The sequence below is a fragment of the Acanthochromis polyacanthus genome, chromosome 12 (assembly GCF_021347895.1).
Source record: "Acanthochromis polyacanthus isolate Apoly-LR-REF ecotype Palm Island chromosome 12, KAUST_Apoly_ChrSc, whole genome shotgun sequence".
NCBI classification, from domain to species: Eukaryota; Metazoa; Chordata; class Actinopteri; family Pomacentridae; genus Acanthochromis; species Acanthochromis polyacanthus.
In genome coordinates this window covers 11,915,761-11,936,147 of record NC_067124.1, presented here as the reverse complement: position 1 = coordinate 11,936,147, position 20,387 = coordinate 11,915,761, and the positions used below count along the sequence as shown (strand labels likewise).

The window sequence follows — 20,387 nt, the reverse complement described above, 5'->3', positions numbered from 1 at the left end:
TTGCACATCAAATTAAATACATCACGTAATACAAACTGAAAACAAGCAGGTCTGCTGAAGTGTGAAAGAAAAGGAAACCAAGCTAGCAAGAGATCAGCAGGACAGCAACTCACCATTGGCTCCATGCTGGAATGGAAACAAAAGCAGCAATTTGTGACTTACTATTTAAGTTTCTTCTTCCAGAGTTGAAGTTTATTGGTGGAGCTGCGTGTAACAACAGAAAACAGAAAAGACATCAGTCAAAAGATTTTTAACTCTGTAAACTTTATTGTAGGGAATTCTTTTTAGAATATTTCCAACATATTAACATCTGGAGGAATGTTTTCAGAGTAATCTTGGATCTTACTGTATTAATATAAAATATGAGTTCACAAGGAAGGTGCCACCATAGTAATAGAACTTCTCTACTTCACCTACAGCAAAACACTGCATATAAAAGCCAACACAGAAATGACTTCGACTTTAAGTTGTAGTCTCAAAATCAATCACTTTTGTTGTAACTTAGAGCATGTGAAAAAATTACCTACTTCTCCATCAGTCTTATACCTCAGTAAATATTTTCCCAAATGAGTTTGTTTCAACTGCTAGTTTCAAGACTTTTTAAATGCAGCATAATGTTCATTACAGCCATGGCCATAAGTTTGGACACAGCATGACTTACTATGTCTGTTTTGATGTCTATTACAGAACATAACTAATATTTTTTGACAGCACAAGTTTAATTAGTCAACAAATCAACAAGGGATATAATATTATCAATAAATTCCAACAATTGGAACAACTTTGTTCCCAAAACATAATATTAGAAGAAAATAACAAAAAAAATGCAGTACTTTCACAACCGAATTTGGTAAGAATAACAAAATGACACCAAACTCTTTTGATGTTTTTTTTAAAATATGAAACTTAATATAGTTCTCAGGAGTTGTGTACTGTATTGTAAGTGACAATTTTGTGGTACTTTCTAAGATTCACAAGCGTCATGGTACTTGTGTCCAAACTTATGGCCATGGCTGTACATTAGTTATATGAAGATCGACGTATGTTTGTCCTTCCGTCTGTTATTTGGTCTGTGTGCAACATTACTTCAAAATGAATTAATGGATTTGGATGAAATTTTCAGGGAAGATCAGAAATGGCACAAGGATCAGTTGATTAGATTTTGGCAGTGATGCGGCTTTTAGTATGAATCCACGGATTTGTTAAAGATTTCTGTATCATTGTGAGATAGTGGCATGGCGTCACTGTATCTATGACAACAAGTGAACACTACGTCAGCTGCCTGCTGATGATCACATGATTGCGGTTCTGCTACAAATGTACCATTGCGGATTTAGTGGGACCGATCCATCGGAAATGATACAAGGAACAAGTGATTACATTCTGGGGTGTTTCTGAGTCCCATCAGTTCCCACCGTCTGCTACATATTTAGGTCATGAGATTCGGTATCGGTACATAATGTACACATGCACAACACACGCTTGTGCTCAGCGCAAGGTCATTTTTTTTGTGGGTACATCGATATTAAATGGACGCATTTTATGGTGCCGTGATTTCTGATCATCACTAAGTAATAAACAAATGCTGCATTTCGAAAAAAAAAAAAAAGCTGCATTTCTGACAATGCCATATGGTGGAATGAACAGCCTTGACGGAGTACTGAGTGCTCTCTGAGTGCTTTTCTTGTTTTGTAAATTGTTGATCCATTTAGAGTAAATAAAAACAATAAAGCAGGATATACTTCAGGTCAGTGCTACCTCGTGAATGACAAGTTGATACCGGCCTCGAGTTCTCTTTTTTATGTATTCCTCACTCTCTATATCTGGTTTCAAAACAACAAGATGGCAACAGCAGAAAGCTAAGGTCGAGGCTTTTAAACGGTATGCATTTGGCAGCCCAGACTGTCTGAGCATGTGAATGAACATGTTGAGTCTTGATCAGTAGCTTTCAAACCAGTGGGTGAAGTCGCAATCGCTACATCTGTCTTTTAGAAATAGTCTATGTATACTGCTTAATCTATATTTTTCATGCTGAACTTGCATTTGTTATTTCATTTTATAGATCAACAGGTTAGATTGGATCTCTTCAACCTTTACAAATATAACATGCAGAAATCAAGTCTGATAAGAATCACCAAATAAGTTTCAAATCCCTGTAGAAGCTCGTCTACAGCAACCAGTAACCTAATAAACATCAATAACGTAATAACTGTCAATATTGTAATAAATATAGCCATTTTACATGAAATATAGCCAATAACATAATAACTTGTTAATAATGCAATAGGATATTACATTATTGATTGGTTATTTTGTTTATGGCCTCGCATTAAAAAAATCTTTTTAAAAAGTCCTTTGAAAATGTATTAACTGCAGCCGATAATGTAATAATACATACATAGGACTGCATTTCTTAGAAATAAATATTTTTTTTTGCAGTTTTTGTACACTTTGCATTTTAAAAATATGTATAGTAGATGGCAGACTCGTCACATTCATTCATCAAGAATACATCCATGTAGCTCTCACTCTCCTTAATTATGATTATAGGAGACAATTTAAGAATTGTTTGTACAAAACTTTTATTTAGAATATTGTTTATTTGCTTTGATACAGTATGTAAATTCATAATTCCTTTTCAGATTCTCTGTTGGATGTTGCATTGTCAAATGAATCTACCACATTTTTTTCCTCTGAAAACATTTCATTAAAACTTTTTCAAAAATTTCTCAATAAAAAACAATTCAATCCTCACTTAAAACTGTATTTAAATAACTGGGCTGGTACTATAATGGCACTTAACTCCAAAAAATTGTAGAGTATTGTGTACATAATGAACTAAGGGGAAAAAATCAACATACTCCTTCCAGTAAATGTTCCTCAACTTTGTAATACCCAAAAATTACATTACTGAGAATAATCCAGGTTTTCATCCATTGGCTATCCTCGCCAAATAACTGTTTTATGTGTATATCATATACAGCAGCCTTGCAGAGCTTCATATTACTAATGGAATGGTCATCTTCTATCTAGTTCTAGGCTCTAAGTAAGTGCTTCTCTTACATATACATGAGAAGAAATGTAATCCTGTTTATGTATTATTACATTATTGAATGCAGTTATTGCATTTTCACAGGATTTTTTTTGATTGCCAGGCCATTATCGTAACAACAAACCAATAATGTAATGACTTATTACGTTATTGGCAAAATGTTATTACTTTATTGGCTCAAAAACTTTAATACATTATTGACAAGATATGTGCTTTATTCCTTTTAAAATGGTGAAAGTGATTATGTTACTGACAGGTATTACATTATTGGCCATTGCTACGTTATTGGTTGCTAAATGGTCCGTATTATTTGATCTGTCAACTCCACATCACTTCCTTTAAAACAGAACTTTGGCTAGTCCTCTCAGATACTCACCAGTAAGCCACATTTATTATGTAGATTATTATATTCAGAGTCAGGGGGTATTTGCAGTTTCTTGAAAGCTCCTGCAACAACCAATGTTTCTGAAAGATATGAGATGAAGGAGCATTCTGGGGTGATAATCAGTCTGATGACTTATCCAAACATTTCCCTCCTGCAAGCAAATGCTTCGGTGCACACATTTTGTCTTTTTTCCAAATCTGTTGTTTGTAGAATTTGACTATGAAAGTGTATTTTAATATCTAGGCATATCAGGATCCACACAGGAGAAAGACCATATAAGTGTGACGACTGCGGGAAGAGTTTTACAGTGAAATCGACTCTGGACTGCCATGTGAAAACACATACAGGTGAGTGAGAGTTTGTGTTTTACTTGCTTCATGGATCCTACTGAATCTAGAATTTGCAACAGCCAAGACATGTACAGAAATGGATGTTTAATACATCAAACTGCTGAAATGCTGACCACAAAGAGAGATTTCAATTCACATTCGGCTGACTGTAAAAAACACCCTCCTTATTCTTTGCAGGTCAGAAACTGTTCAGCTGTCACATGTGCAACACGTCCTTCTCTACAAAAGGCAGCCTGAAGGTGCACATGCGCCTCCATACCGGCTCCAAACCCTTCAAATGCCCCTTTTGTGATCTCCGCTTCAGAACTTCAGGTCACCGCAAAACCCACATCCAGTGTCACTTCCGTCCAAACAGCGACAGCCGCAAATCCAAGAGGTCTTCCTTGTCTGCCAGTCAGGCCAGACAGGGGCAGGACCCAGGAACTGGGCAGGCTGTAGCATCGGCTCAAGGACAGCAGCCAGCTAGTTCAGAGGCTCTTCAACCTGTTGGTCTGCTGCAAACGCCAAACTCTGACCCCAGCATTTACCTCCCAGCCAACCAAGTCCTGACAGGGCAGTTTGACCAAAATCTACTGCAACAAGGACTAGTAGGACAGGCCATCCTGCCGGCCTCCATGTCAGGTAGGGACACGTTTTTGAAGCATACACAAAGGGGAAAAAATTGTTTGAAGAACTGTAGAAACTGAACTCACAGTTAATATGGACAGGTAAGATAAAATAAGATGATATAAGATAAACTTTATTGATCTCACTAGGGAAATTTACATGTCACAGCAGCTATCTCACAGCAGATACAGATCAGGCATGAAGGAAGCAGGACAAGAACTGCAAAGGATGTGTAAAGATATGAAATGGAATTGCTATGAAATTGGATTTGGGAATTATTTATTTTATTTAGCAACTATTTAGCCAGGTTAGACCCACTGAGATTGGAGATCTCCTTATTCAGTCACATTAAAAACAGTATACAACAGAAAAATTAACAACATTAAAACTTGCTCACAGACTAGGTAGATGGTAATGATTTCACCAGAACTTTAAACTTATTCAGTGGAACAAGGTCTTGAAGTTGAAATTTAGATTGTAATTTATTCCAAGCATCACATGCAGAAAACCTAAATGCCTACCTGCCCAGTTCAGATCGTTCTTTGGTGATGACAAATTCCAGATTATCCGTAGATTAAAGATTGTGACCTCCATGTTTCCTTGTTAAAAGACAAGACAAATAGGAAGGAACAATACCAAGAATGGTTCTGTAAATAAACATATACCAATGCCTGAAACGTCAAGCACTTAAAGATGTTCAGTTAGCTTTAGAATAGTGCACACAATGGTGAGTAAGGGGCTAACATTTCATAATGATTCTCAGTGCCCCATGTTACACACTATCCAGCATGCTAAGATAATTAGCTGAAACCTTCATTTACAACACATCTCCATGGTTAATACCAGACAAAAAGGTTGTTTTTGCCAGTTTCAGTTTCATACAAAAGAGAAGCAAGACTTTGTTCTGTGATTAAGTCCTGATAATAGTTTCAATGTTCTTACAATATGCTGAATGTGCTCCTTAAAAGACAAATGGCCATCAATTAAATATCCTAGATATTTAAAAGTAGATTCCAATTCAATTTTTTGACCATTTCTTGTTAAATTTTTCCAGACAGTGCTAATCTCACAATTTTTGAATTTGTAAAGAACATATATTTTGCTTTGTCTGCATTTAAAGCAAGTTGAAGATGACAAAGTTGTTCCTGTACTCTATCAAATGTAAGATGTAAATGCTGAAATGCCTCAGCAGGAGAAGGTGCTGCACAATATATGACACTGTCATCAACATAGAAATGAAAAGATGAGTTTGGAATATTCTGTCCGAGATTATTTATGCGAATAGTGAATAATAATGCATCCAGCACAGAACCCTGTGGGACACCCTTTTTTACTTGTAATATCTCTGCAGAAGAATCCTCTATCTGAACAGTCTGGGTTCTGAAGAACAAGCTATAGGTGCAGAACAAGCTATAGGTCTTTCTAAACTGCTTGTTGAGAAAGACCTACAGCTGAAAGATATATGCTTAAAGTAATGTGATCAACAGTGTCAAATGCCTTTGAAAAGTCAGTAAAGAGGGACAAACAGCATTTTATATAATCATACTATATATTCTTTTAATCAAACAAAACTTAAATATCAAACAGAAATTTTGGAAAATAAACTCACACTAGCATTGTCATCTCAGAACACTTACAAGCAAGTTGTGAAATTGTGTAAACGATGGTTCTTGGTTCTGGCACATTTGCTCTGTCTTACTTTTTATGTGTAGTTTTGACACTTTCACCTGTGCATTTTCAGCGTGCATGCTCATTGGCTAATGCGTTTTTGAGTGACAGTTCAATAGTCGGGATGATGTTCAGTGCCAGATGTCCATCTGAACTGAACTGATTCTTTTACATTTAAATATAGGCACAGTACAGCATCTAACTTAGGTGTGTGATGAGTTTGATTGATGCCATGAGGGTTATATAGTCAGAAATTTAAGCAGCGCAGTTAAAAATAGCCTTGAAGTGACTGCTGGGTAAGATTTAGTCTTAACGTCTGTGTTTCAGTCACTATTTCATTTAATTTCCGTTGTCTGACAACAGACATGGGGAAAAACATGTAAATGACAGCGTTTTTGTTGGGAATTCAGTTGTATTAAAATGCAGAATATGTGATTGAAGAGGGGATGCACCTCTAGAAAACATTGCCCTTTCTAGAAAGTTTGTGTCAGTACTGCAAACAAAAAGTTTAAAATGCTTTCTCAAGTTATCAAAAAAGAATTCCCCAGATAGCTCACCTGCAAGTTTTACTTTTAAGGTGAGTTTAATTCTCTCAGAAATTCTCCTTGTTGTTGGCAGCATACAAAGTGGTGGTGGCCATACTGACACATATCTGAGTCCATAAATGTCAGGCTGATGATTACTTCGCTGAAAAGCTGCAGGGATCATGATTTCTCTCACCAGCAGCTCCATTGGTTATCACTTGACAGCATCAGCGCTGTTGCTCTGGAAAACATAATTTACATCACCGTACTTGAAAAGACCAATCCCCAGAGGACAAAGGTGCCTTATCACCACAGGCCACCGTTCTGCATGTGTTCTTTCTACAATCACAGTCCTCCGTTTGATTGTTCTACCGATAAATCCACACGTGGCACAGAAATCCATTAGCGCACTTCCAAACATTCTCTTATGCTTTTTGTACTCGGCTTTAAAGCATTTTTGAGAGAGATAAAGCAAGATATCAAAGAACAAGCTTGTTTAATCTTCTCTAACAGGCTTTCAGACTTTCAGCAGCTGAGTATTCAAGGTTTCCCTGTGTGGAAATGATACTAAGCCTAGACATTATAAGAGGATTTTCAGATATTTTGATTATAGCTCACATTTACAATAAATCAGGTGATGGTAAGGTTTTTTTGTTTTTTTTGTAACATTCGCCGAAAACAATTGTGCTAGTAAAGAAAATTTTGTTGTCAGGCTGGGTGTAATTCTTCAAGTTTGGCTCAGGATTTGCTCTAATAAAACAGTAATAAATAAAATGGGTTTCTGATATGAAGCAAAAAAAAAAAAGAATAACTATGTTGTTTGCTTCACTGGGCTATGGGAACTTATTCAAAAGGGAGCAGTTTTAATTACTGAATTATCTCTTAAACATTCTAAATTAATTGGAGTTAAAGAGATTGACTGGGTTCTGACTAGTTTTTGAAATTAACTTCCCTGCATCTCAACTGGAGCATCACAGTTGAGGAGTTTCCCAAAACACTCCACAGTCATTACTCTCTTCCTCGAGCCATTCCAGACATTTTTCTCTCAGTCTGTTTGCTGTCCCAAAGTTCACTGAAAGTAAATCTCACTACTTCCTCTCTTTCATCCTCTGGGAAAAGACCGAATTAAATTTTTTCTTTGTTGTCTCTCAGTTTTTTGGAACTTATTCATGAATTCTTCAGTGCTTTTTACTGAAGATACTCTTCCTCCATCAGAAACCTTGAGGGTTTATCTGTAGTTTGTAAGCATAGCGGTGCATGTGATGTGTTGGATATCATGCAAGTATACAGTGAGTACGGAAAGTATTCAGACCCCTTGAAATTTTTCACTCTCTGTGTCATTGGAGCCATTTGCCAAAATCAAAAAAGTTCATTTTATTTTTCATTAATGTACACTCAGCACCCCATCTTGACAGAAAAAAACAGAAATGTAGAAATTTTTGCAAATTTATTAAAAAAAAGAAAAACTGAAATATCACATGGTCATAAGTATTCAGACCCTGTGCTCAGTATTGAGTAGAATGTAGCCGCAAGGGGACACAAGCCAGTGTCTTATTGTGCCGGTCCCAAGCCCGGATAAATACAGAGGGTTGTGTCAGGAAGGGCATCCGACGTAAAACTTTGGCCAAATCAAACATGCAAATCAAATGTATGACTTCCATACCGGATCGGTCGAGACCCGGGTTAACAACGACCGCAGTCGGTGCTGTCGACCTACAGGGTGCCGGTGGAAAATGGACGACTGTTGGTCGAAGAAGGAGGGGAGGAAGGTGTGTTCGTAGGAAGAGAGAGAAGAGGAACACCAAGAGTCTAGGACTGAGAGTAGGGACTTTGAATGTTGGAACTATGACAGGAAAAGGTAGAGAGCTGGTTGACATGATGCAGAGGAGGAAGTTGGACATACTGTGTGTCCAGGAGACCAGGTGGAAAGGTAGTAAAGCTAGAAGTTTAGGAGCAGAGTTCAAGTTGTTCTACCATGGTGTAGATGGGAAGAGAAATGGAGTAGGAGTTATCTGGAAGAAGGAGTTTGTTAGGAATGTCCTGGAGGTAAAAAGAGTGTCAGATCGAGTGATGAGCCTGAAGCTAGAAATCGAAGGTGTGATGTTCAATGTCGTTAGTGGGTATGCTCCACAGGTAGGATGTGAGCGAGAGGAGAAAGAGAAATTCTGGTTGGACCTTGATGAAGTGATGCAGAGCATCCCTAGAAGTGAGAGAGAGTTGTCATTGGTGCAGGAAACAGAGATGATGAGGAGGTCATGGGCAGGTTTGGTATCCAGGAGAGGAACGCAGAAGGACACATGGTGGTTGACTTGGCAAAAAGGATGGAAATGGCTGTAGTGAATACTTTCTTCCGGAAGAGGCAGGAACATAGGGTGACCTATAAGAGTGGAGGTAGGAGCACACAGGTAGACTACATCTTGTGTAGACGGTGTAATCTGAAGGAGATCAGTGACTGCAAAGTAGTGGTAGGTGAGAGTGTAGCCAGACAGCATAGGATGGTGGTGTGTAGGATGACCCTGGTGGTGAAGAAGATGAAGAGGGCAAAGGCAGAGCAGAGGACCAAATGGAGGAAGCTGAAAAAGGAAGAGTGTTGTATGACTTTCAGGAAGGAGTTGAGACAGACTTTGCATGGTCAGGAGGTGCTTCCAGATGACTGGACAACTACAACAAATGTGATCAGGGAGACAGGTCGGAGAGTACTTGGTGTGTCATCTGGAAGGAAAGGAGATAAGGAGACTTGGTGGTGTAATGAGGAGGCGCAGGAGTGGATCCAGAGAAAGAGGTTAGCTAAGAAGAAGTGGGACACTGAGAGGACTGAAGAGAGTAGACAGGAGTACAGGGAGATGCAGCGTAAGGTAAAAGTAGAGGTGGCAAAGGCCAAACAAGGGGCTTACGATGACTTGTATGCTAGGTTGGACAGTAAGGAGGGAGAGACTGATCTGTACAGGTTGGCAAGGCAGAGAGACAGAGATGGGAAGGACGTGCAGCAGGTTAGGGTGATAAAGGATAAGGATGGAAGTGTGTTGACAGGTGCCAATAGTGTGATGGGAAGATGGAAAGAGTGCTTTGAAGAGTTGATGAATGAGGAAAATGAGAGAGACCAAAGAGTAGAAGAGGTGACTGTTGTGGACCAGGAAGTAGCAAACATTAGTAAGGATTAAGTGAGGGGGGCATTGAAGAGGATGAAGAGTGGAAAGGCACTTGGTCCTGATGATATACCTGTGGAGGTATGGAAGTGTCTCGAAGAGGTAGCAGTAGAGTTTCTGACTGGGTTGTTCAACAGGATCTTAGATAGTGAGAAGATGCCCGAGGAATGGAGGAGAAGTGTGCCGGTGCCCATCTTTAAGAACAAGGGAGATGTGCAGAGTTGTGGCAACTACAGAGGAATGAAGCTGATGAGCCACACGATGAAGCTATGGGAAAGAGTAGTTGAAGCTAGACTAAGGGCAGAGGTGAACATCTGTGAGCAGCAGTATGGTTTCATGCCAAGAAAGAGTACAACAGATGCAATATTTGCTTTGAGGATGTTGATAGAGAAGTAGAGATAAGGTCAGAAGGAGCTGCATTGTGTCTTTGTAGATCTGGAGAAAGCTTTTGACAGGGTGCCCAGAGAGGAACTGTGGTTTTGTATGAGGAAGTCTGGAGTGACAGAGAAGTATGTTAGAGTGGTGCAGGACATGTATGAGGACTGTAAGACAGTGGTGAGGTGTGCTGTAGGAGTAACAGAGGAGTTCAAGGTGGAGGTGGGACTACATCAGGGATCAGCTCTGAGCCCCTTCTTGTTTGCTATGGTGATGGAAAGGATGACAGACGAGGTTAGACAGGAGTCTCCATGGACTATGATGTTTGCAGATGACATTGTGATCTGTAGTGAGAGCAGGGAACAGGTGGAGGAGAAGCTAGAGGCATGGAGGAGTGACCAGGATGGATGGGATCAGAAATGAGTACATCAGAGGGACAGCACATGTTAGAGGCTTTGGAGATAAAGTCAGAGAGACCAGACTGAGATGGTTCAGACATGTCCAGAGGAGAGAGAGTGAATATATTGGTAGAAGGATGCTGAGTTTCCCACTGCCAGGCAGGAGGCCTAGAGGAAAACCAAAGAGGAGGTTTATGGATGTAGTTGAAGAGGACATGAAGGTAGTTGGTGTGAGAGAAGAGGATGCAGCAGACAGGGTTAGATGGAGGCAATTGATTCGCTGTGACGACTCCTGAAGTGAAAGGCCAAAAGGAAAAGAAGAAGAAGCTCAGTATTGAGTAGAAGCACCCTTTTCAGCTAGTACAGCCATGAGTCTTCTTGGGAATGACGCAACAAGCTTTTCACACTTTGATTTGGGGATCCTCTGCCATTCTTCCTTGTAGATCCTCTCCAGTTCTGTCAGGTTGAATGGTGAATGTTGGTGGACAGCCATTTTGAGGTCTCTCCAGAGATGCTCAATTGGGTTTAGGTCAGGGCTTTGGTTGGGCCAGTCAAGAACAGTCACAGAGTGAACCTTTCAACAGTCTGGTGTTGAAAGGTGAACCTGGGGAACCCCAGTCTGAGGTCCTGAGCACTCTGGAAGAGGTTTTCCTCCAGGATATCTCTGTACTTGGCCGCATTCATCCTTCCTTCAATTGTAACCAGTCGTCCTGTCCCTGTAGCTGAAAAACACCCCCACCATGTTTCATTGTAGGGATTGTATTGGGCAGGTGATGAGCAGTGCCTGGTTTTCTCCACACATACCGCTTAGAATTAACACCAAAAAGTTCAATCTTGGTCTCATCAGACCAGAGAATCTTATTTCTCATAGTCTGGGAGTCCTTCATGTGTTTTTTGGCAAACTCTATGCAGGCTTTCATGTGTCTTGCACTGAGGAGAGGCTTCCGTCGGGCCACTCTGCCATAAAGCCCCCACTGGTGGAGGGCTGCAGTGATAGTTGACTTTGTGGAACTTTCTCCTATCTCCCGACTCCATCTCTGGAGCTCAGCCACAGTGATCTTTGGGTTCTTCTTTACCTCTCTCACCAAGGCTCTTCTCCCATGATTGCTCAGTTTGGCTGGACAGCCAGGTCTAGGAAGAGTTGTGGTCATCCCAAACTTCTTCCATTGGAGGATTATGGAGGCCACTGTGCTCTTAGGAACCTTGAGTGCTGCAGAAATTCTTTTGTAACCTTGACCAGATCTGTGCCTTGCCACAATTCTGTCTCTGAGCTCCTTGGGCAGTTCCTTCGACCTCATGATTCTCATTTTCTCTGACATGCACTGTGAGCTGTAAGGTCTTATATAGACAGGTGTGTGCCTTTCCTAATCAAGTCCAATCAGTTTAATTAAACACAGCTGGACTCCAATAAATAAGCAGAACCATCTGGAGGAGGATCAGAAGAAATGGACAGCATGTGAGTTAAATATGAATGTCGCTGCAAAGGGTCTAAATACTTATGACCATGTGATATTTCAGTTTTTCTTTTTTAATATATTTGCAAAACTTTCTACATTTCTGTTTTTTTCTGTCAAGATGGAAAATTTCAAGGAGTCTGAATACTTTCCGTACCCACTGTATGTGACCTTTGACATGAAATGTAAAATTCATGTATCCACCTCCAAGGCAATCCTCATCTGTTATCATGAAAGTACCTCTCAGCCTCTTCTAACTAAGTTGAATAACTTAGAAGAGGTACTGAGAGGCTTGAGCAGATTCTGGCTTGAGCAGTTTGTTGAGCTGAGCTGTAGGGTTTCCAAACATACACTGATCAAGCATAGCATTCTGACCACCTGCCTAATATTGTGTTGGTCCATTTAAGCTGCTAAAACTCGTCTAACTCAGTGGAGCATGGACACAGGATCTCTGGGGATGTCCTGTGGCAGTGATTTCTTTGGGTTCTGTGGGATGCAGGGTGGAATCTACCTAGATTGGGCGTATCCTAGCACATCCCACTGATTTGGATCCACAGAATGTGGAACTGAGGTGAACACCTTAGCTCTGTCACGTTCCCTGGGCCACTTCTGAGCAGTTTTTGGGGTGTGTCAGGGTGCAATGTCCTGCTGAGGGTGACAGCTGGCATTAAGGACTGCTGTTGCCATTGGGTTGCATTGAGCAGCAGTGTTTAGATGGGTGCTACATGCCAAACATCCACACGGCTCGGTTTCCCAGCCGAACATATATGTGCATTGTAACAAGATGATCGATGTTATTCACTTCGCCTGTCAGTGGTCATGATATTGTGACTGGTTGGTGTATGTAAAGGCAGAAGAATATTATACTTGCCATTTCCTGGAAGATTAATTTTTAATCTCAAATTTTGATGTTGATGCTTCATTAATTTTGCACTAATGTCAAATATCTGAGTCTGTGTGTTTGTGTGCTTGCTGCAGCTGCAGGAGATCTGACTGTGTCTCTCCCAGATGGACTGACCACGCTGGACGGCCTCCACTTGCAGCTGACGCCTGCCAACCTGGTGTGCCCCAACGTCCACATCTCTGGCATCGATACCAGCAACATCAACAACATCACACTTCAGGTCACTGAAACCTTATTATAATCCATGTGTGCCACCGCCTTGGCTATATTATGCAAAATTTCATTTTGATGTTTCCCAATGTGTCCACAAAATAGAAGAAAAGATCTTCCTCTCTTTTCTAGCCTTTTTTCCGGAGATCAGAAACTGAGACTCTGAACAAGTCATTCAGGTTTGATGCCTGTTGTGATGTCACAGCAGGAGAAGCACCACCCCCATTTGTCCCCTCCCCCTCCAGGCTCCTCTTTGCACTTTACTTTAAAGACATAACACAGCCTTCCTTACAAAGTGTGAACTGTTTCATGTCATATTCACAGAATTAGGACACACTACTTTGCACCTAGAATTTCACTGCCACAGTCTGTATTGCGAATTGAGTCTGTCTGTGGCTTAAAGCTCGTGTCCGGAGTTTCCGTTTGTTTTCAATTTATGTATCATTGTTTAACAAAGCTTAAATGTGTTAGTCTAGTTCGATACTATAATATAATGTTAGTATGACGCGATATGAAAATTTATTCATGAGCTCCGCCTTCCTCTCATAGACCCCCATGTTATTCCAAGAAGCGCCGGTCGATGCCGACCAATCAAGTTCGAGCTTCCGCTTTGTCATGCTGTCAATCAACGGTTACGCGCACAGCAAGCAAGCCCATGCAGAGGTGGGCGAGCTACACACTACGCAACCGCGCGCACATTTGTTTTGCTTGTGGAGGAGAGAGCATCAGGGATCAGCAACTTCCAGAAAAGTTACCAATCCCACGGCTTGTCAGGCCAAGAGACTGCAGGACATTTTTTGGCTCGGCGTGCTCGCGTCGCTCCCCGACCACGGCCTCCATAGCCCGCCTGACGGCTTCGTTTAGATGCCCGACCTCTGGAGGAAGATGTTGGGGCGTCTGGGACATACTCTTCGTCAGAGGAGTCATGCAATTCTGAACTCTAGATAGAAATAAATAAACAATGTAACACATTTACACGCGTAAATGCACTAAGTTTGATAAACAACGTCATCGAGAGGGATACACGAGTGTAATCACATATTGAAACTTTACTCGTTCGTCCTAGCAGATTCATGTTATTTTGGTATTAGGACAAGTTAGACTCAATACTGAATTCTAACGTAATTTCTTTATTATTTACTAAATGTACTAAATGTAGAAGAGTGGAAAACAGCAAAACAGGCAAGATGCTGCAGCACTCCGGGCACTCCTCTCAGGTAATGCGCGCGTGCACAAATAAAGGGGCGAAATCAGAGGGAGGGTGGGACCAACAGTGTTTTGGGAGACACTGCGATTCAAACTCCGGACACGAGCTTTAAGCTTTTATAATCACCCAACACACTGTGACATATATGGCCTAACTGCAGTGAGAAAAGCATGCTGGACTGTATACTGCAAAATCAGCATGTTGTAGGACATCCTGGTATTTTAGGAATACTGCAGCTGACATACTATGTATTGGGACTAGGCATGGGCCGGTTACCGGTTTTAAGGTATACCACGGTATGAAAAAGTCAAGGTTTCAAAACCACTAAAATTTTCTGTCATACTGTTCCTGTGGTATGAGCGTTTTTTTTAATGTGACGTCTCATCAGGGAGAAAGTAGAGGTCCCTCACGCTGTGTCAAGCCAACCCGGTCTCACGGGGATTCGTGAAACTGTCACGTAAGTTTTAGTTTCGGTTTCGTGCGCACCAACACGATTTCGTCATGTTTTTCGTGCCGCTCACCACGAAATGTTTTTCGCTGTGGTAATCACATCTGAAAGTGGTTTATACCGGCGGATTCATGACGATCTAAGCTGTCCATCGGCGTATACTGCTTGTGTGATCGCGTTTGCGGCCGCCGGCCGCCGGACATTCTTAAAATTCCTATGCAAATTGGTAAGTGTACCACCGGCTTATGGTTAGGTTATGGTTAGATTATGGTTAGGATTATGGTTAGGGTTATGTTTAGGGACGATGTCATGCAAAATATAGCGTTGGATTCGCCGCGGTTTTACATTTAAAATATAATATACACATTCTTTTGAAATACGTTCTGAGTGGCACGAAAAGTCCGCCGTTTAAAATACATTGGTGTGCATTTCGTGGTGAGCGGCACGAAAAACATGACGAAATCGTGTTGGTGCGCACGAAGCCGAAACAAAAATTTACGTGACAGTTTCACGAATCCTCGTGAGATAGCTGCAGCCTAAAGCGCCCCTCCCCCCGCTCACCTGCGTTTGTTGTGAGTGACAAGCAGGCAGCTCTGCAGGCTGTGTGATGGCTGAAGGAGGCGAGCCCCCGGAACTTTTTCCGCCGTCCAAGCCGACTAAGTCGGCTGTTTGGGAATACTTCGGCTACCGTAAAAAGCCAGACGGCCACGGCTTGGAGGAAGAAGGTCGCCCGACGTGCAAAACTCATCTCTATCTTTTAGTAACTTTTTTTATATTTTAACTGAGGCAGATATGGTAACTAGCTTGCTAAGAATTTATCTTAGCATGCTAGTTACCATATCTGCCTTAGTAAAAAAAAAAAAAAGTTATCCACAACTTTTTTCTTTCATCAATCTTTATAGCTAAGATGGATAACAACAGTTAGTTTACTCTCTAGCATGACGTGAAGAAGAGAGACGCACGTGTAATGTTTTATTTTGTATGTCTTATTTTTTATTTTTAGGACAGCAGCAGCTCTGGCAGCAGCAGGGCATCCACCTCAAAAGCTGAAGCTCAGCCCACAATTCAGCAATCATTTAGTCATTCAGTCATTTATTTTATTTTCTAATGTCCATCATGTTCTATATATTGTTTAAAAATATAAGACTGTTCAATTGAAACGTTTTTTCCTTTTTAAAAAAAAAAAAAATACAGACATTCAAAGTACACATTTTAGAGCTGCAATCACAATACCGTGAAACCGCGATGTTTTTGCCTAAGGTTATCATACCGTCAGAATCTCATACCGGCCCATGCCTAATTGGGACATACCAGATCTTTCTCTGGCATACTATATATGGAAGTATACTGGAATACACACAAAGTAGATACAGAGAAATGTGTCTGTGACCCTCTTCCTGAAAGGGGTGTGATCAGCAACAGAAAAGTTTATTATAAAGCTAAAGACACTAAAACATGATGTTTGGAGCAAAGTTAAAAGTAAAATTTTAATGATCTGCCCAGTACTTTGCACTGAAACCTGAAATAAATATTTTCAGAGCATGCAGCACTTACATTATCTTGTGTATTGAATAAAACATCATCCAAGCAGGCAAGAAAGTAGTACAAGAACAACTCTGCATCCATGCTGTCCACAGTTGTCCATGTGCTCAACCTCAATGGAGCACAACCCAACTGAATATATAGTCCATAATAATATAAAGATCAAAGCTATTTCCTCAAGTCTTTACCTCATTTCTACCAATGAAGTGATCAGAAGCCAACTGAAGCAGTAGACTCCCTAGTTATTTTTTGGGTGTGTATTCACATCATGTCACCCAATTACTTTCTGCAAAATGACTCTTAGATGTGGTGGTGGCTGATGATCAGTGTTATGTCTTTTTGAGTAATTCTATAAAATCTCAGTAGCTTGTAACTAACAGATCCAAGATTGCTTTTGCATTTGATGTGTTAATATTTCATTTATTGAATTAGGCTTTTTCCTGCAGCTTCATTGGCACAGTGGTACAGTTTATTTGGTAATGATGGCACAGTTAAGCCTGAAATTGTTCATTCCAAATGGCAATTGTTTTGTAATTATAGTGTTTTTTTTTTTTCTTGGACCACCAGGTTTCTTCTGCCAGGAAATGGCATAAATAATTGACAAAAGACAAGAATACATTGCACTGGAGATGTTAATGATGCCTTTTTAAATGTTTCTAGGTTGATTTGTTTCTTAATTTTTTACTAAAAGTTGTTCAAAATGATTCAGACTGTCACTGAGTAATCAGTGGCAAAAACTTTATTTGCCACCACAGCAATCAAATAATTCCTATAACTGTGAAACAGTTTTTTGCATGTCTCCACTGAGACTTTGGACCACTCCTTTTTTACATTCTTGAAACAGATTCTTGATGGTATTCGGGTCTGGACTGTTGATAATATTTTCTGTTGTCCATTTCTTCATCACGCTGGCTGTATGTTTCGGATCATTGTTACTGAAAAGTACAGTGCTGCCCAAGGCAGGTTTTTATTCTGCAGACTGCCTGATGTTTTCCTTCAAAATATTAATATATTGTTTATTTTAGCACCATTGTGTGGCCCTTTAGCTAAAAAAAACAATGTGAGTCATTACATTCCCAACACGATGGTTAACTGTAGGGATGGTATTCTTATGGTTGATTGCATCTCCTTTCTTTTGCCAAACAAAAGCCATCCTTGCGCCTCAACAACCCAATTTTCATCCCATCCAACCATAGAACTGAAGAGCAAACCTGTCTTCTTTGTGTAGGCGCCAGTACAAAACTCAATAGAGCTGTTCCACAGGAAGATTATAATGAGTTTTGTTCAGTCAAATGTAAGGCCAATGAATTTAAATTTAGTTTGTGACACGTCTGATCTCCACACTGAGATTTGAATCCATTCAGATTTTGGTGCTGAGCTCAAAATTATTCCGACAGGGTTGTTACTGATGTCTTCTGTCATAAAGCATACTAATGAGAAGGATGTTTATCGCATCCTCCTCAGTGGTGCTTTGTTTCCAAGACATTTTATTATCGTTATTATCCTCACAGTCACTGGAGGGCATTGTTTGTTAAAAAGTTAATACATTCGGGAACAGATAATAGATACGCCACCTAATATACAAGTTATGTCCAATTTTTAACACCGCAACTCTTTAATGTCCTAAAATACACGTATATTGCTCACATTAATGACACCTGACGCATGATAAGGATTTGTGGCACAAAGAATTGAATTAAATATACCTCAATGTACCCAAGCCAGTGTTTCATCAATGAATAAATTCCATTCATTAAGATCATGAGATAAATTCTGAGGTCATAAGCTTGATTGTTCTCAAATTACCATGCATACTCTCTCTCTCTCTGTCTGCCACTATTGTATTCTTTCAGCCATTTTTATCAGGTTTTCCAGAGGTTAGTGAAAGTAATCCCCCAGAAATATTTTCTGTAAACGATCTCAGAGATGCATTATATTTCATTTAATATCATAATTAAAGAGATTAAGTTGTTGAAAAGTATGAAAGGAAAGAACTTTGCTGAATCCTATTCATGTCTTTTTTTTTTTTTTTTTTTTTTTTTTTAGAAAACAGGCATCTTTACCTGAGGCCATTGCAGTTTTCACACAGAGTCACTCTTCATTTGCTTCCTCATTATCACTTTTCCGTTTGTTGTTTTCTCTTCCAGATTGACCCTACCCTCTTCCAGCAGACCTTACAGCAGGGTGGCCTCCTCTCTCAGCCCCTGAGCGTTGACTCTGGCTTGGTCTCGCACTCCGGCAGCCAGTTGATGTCTACAACTGACCCGTCAGTGTCAGCCAACGTTGTCATTCACCCACTGACCAGCCTGGCCCTGCAGCCCTCCACCATCGCACCTGCGCAGGTCACAATGGCCGGCCTTTCTGAGCAGGATGCAGCCAGTATGTGTCATTGCCTTAAGCAAACCAATTACCAACTTGACACACTCTGTTACACACTTAATAACTTTCTATACCTTACCGTGGGCTGTGCAGGTTCTCAGGACCTCAGCCATGTCATGGGCAACTCTGGGCTAGTAGCGGGAGGCAGCGGTGGCCAGGAAATTACTCTGACCATCAACAATTCCAGCCTGACACAAGCTCTCGCCCAGGTCCAGGCTCAGGCTTCAGCTGCAGGCTCCAGCAGTGCAGCAGGAAACCCTCAGGAGATCACGCTCACCATATCGGGTAAGAACAGCCAGAAAAAGGCCACAGTTCCATCAGAATAACACGAAAATAACACAGCTGCAACTACGCCGACCCTGTCTTTTCACAAATACTGAAACAGGCTATCAGTATGAGACAAACATGGCATATAAATACCCTCAGGGATCAGCGCACAGTTTATTGATTTCCTCACTCAGGCGAGCACGCTAGCAGGCAGAGAGAGAGAAAGAGAAACAGCCAGTAATTCCTCATGTCCCTTTCTTTCATTTTGAAACTGCTTCACGGTATTCACAGTGGTATTAGAAGTTCAGAGTCATATTATTTTTCACTTTCCCACATATGCCATCAGCATCATCCCCAGTCGGTCATCATATGCTGAGGAAGTACGTTTTATCTGCAGTGTTAAGGGAAGCGGTAGCTGTATCACTAAACAACTAAGCCAAGATAGATCGCTCCTCCCTGCGCACAACTGGATCAATGGCAGCGTTTCCTCTGGGCCTCTCTTTGATTCAGTATTCTGATCGATCATACTGTGATTCAGATCTTCAGAATAAGTATTTAGAAAACTATTTGTACTTTTCATTTATATATGGCAAATATATATAAATGTTCTCTGTTTCTTTTCCTTCCCTAGAAGCTATAAGAGCACCCACCACACATTCAGTGGAGTGTTTTGATGTTGTTTTTTCCCTGGCTATTTATTGACTACTTTCTCACACTAGATGCTACCTGCAGTCATAAAAATAGCAATCTATTCAGGTCCCTCAAAATAAGACTTCCTCCAAGAAGAATATCCTGCAGACGTTTTAATTCCTGCTCAGAAGATTTATTGTCTAATAATGAACAAATACTGCAACAACAATTTGTCTTTTTTAACCAGTTAAAGCATATTTTTCAGCTTATGTAAGTGTTTTAAAACTGTTCACTATATTTTTACCATACTTTGGAAAGTTAAAACTCAGCAGCAGTAATAGTCTGTTACTTTCAGGTAAGAGTGTGTACAAAGGAAAAAGAAAAAATGTGCTTATACTTGTTGAATCGCTGCACTTTTTTTTTTTCCACGATCAGGACAAAATGCTTCTGTTTATAGATGTTAAAGAGTTTTATTGCATTATACTCTGCATGTCCAAAAAAAAATCACCACTTGGATGTAAGTGAGCAAATGGGTATGAGCCTTCCATTGGATAATTACTGCAGTGATGAATATGTTTCAACTGCAACTACTTATTTAACCCTAGCTGATGCAGTGAGGAGCTTCTCATTTTTTAAACAACCATGTTGGAAGACATATCCTGTGGTAATGGAAAGGATGCTAATCTGTCTCAGAAGGGTCATATTATTGGCCTGCATCAAGCAAAGAAAACAAAGGAGATTTCTTAAACTACTGAAATCAGGTTAAGAGCCATCCAACACATTATTAAAACCTGAAGGATAGTGATGAACCATCATCATAGAGGAACAAATGTGGTTGGAAA

The 20,387-nt window shown here is 40.4% G+C and overlaps 1 protein-coding gene across 1 annotated transcript in view; it reads left to right on the top strand.

Annotated features, from left to right (window-relative positions):
- Positions 1-20,387, top strand: part of LOC110948233 (zinc finger protein 236) — a 97,740-nt gene that overhangs the window by 48,413 nt on the left and 28,940 nt on the right. The window contains exons 21-25 of the mRNA XM_022189671.2: positions 3,681-3,784; positions 3,965-4,408; positions 12,937-13,082; positions 18,417-18,648; positions 18,742-18,933. Coding sequence (XP_022045363.1) covers positions 3,681-3,784; positions 3,965-4,408; positions 12,937-13,082; positions 18,417-18,648; positions 18,742-18,933 — 1,118 coding nt within the window. The remainder of the gene's footprint in view (positions 1-3,680; positions 3,785-3,964; positions 4,409-12,936; positions 13,083-18,416; positions 18,649-18,741; positions 18,934-20,387) is intronic.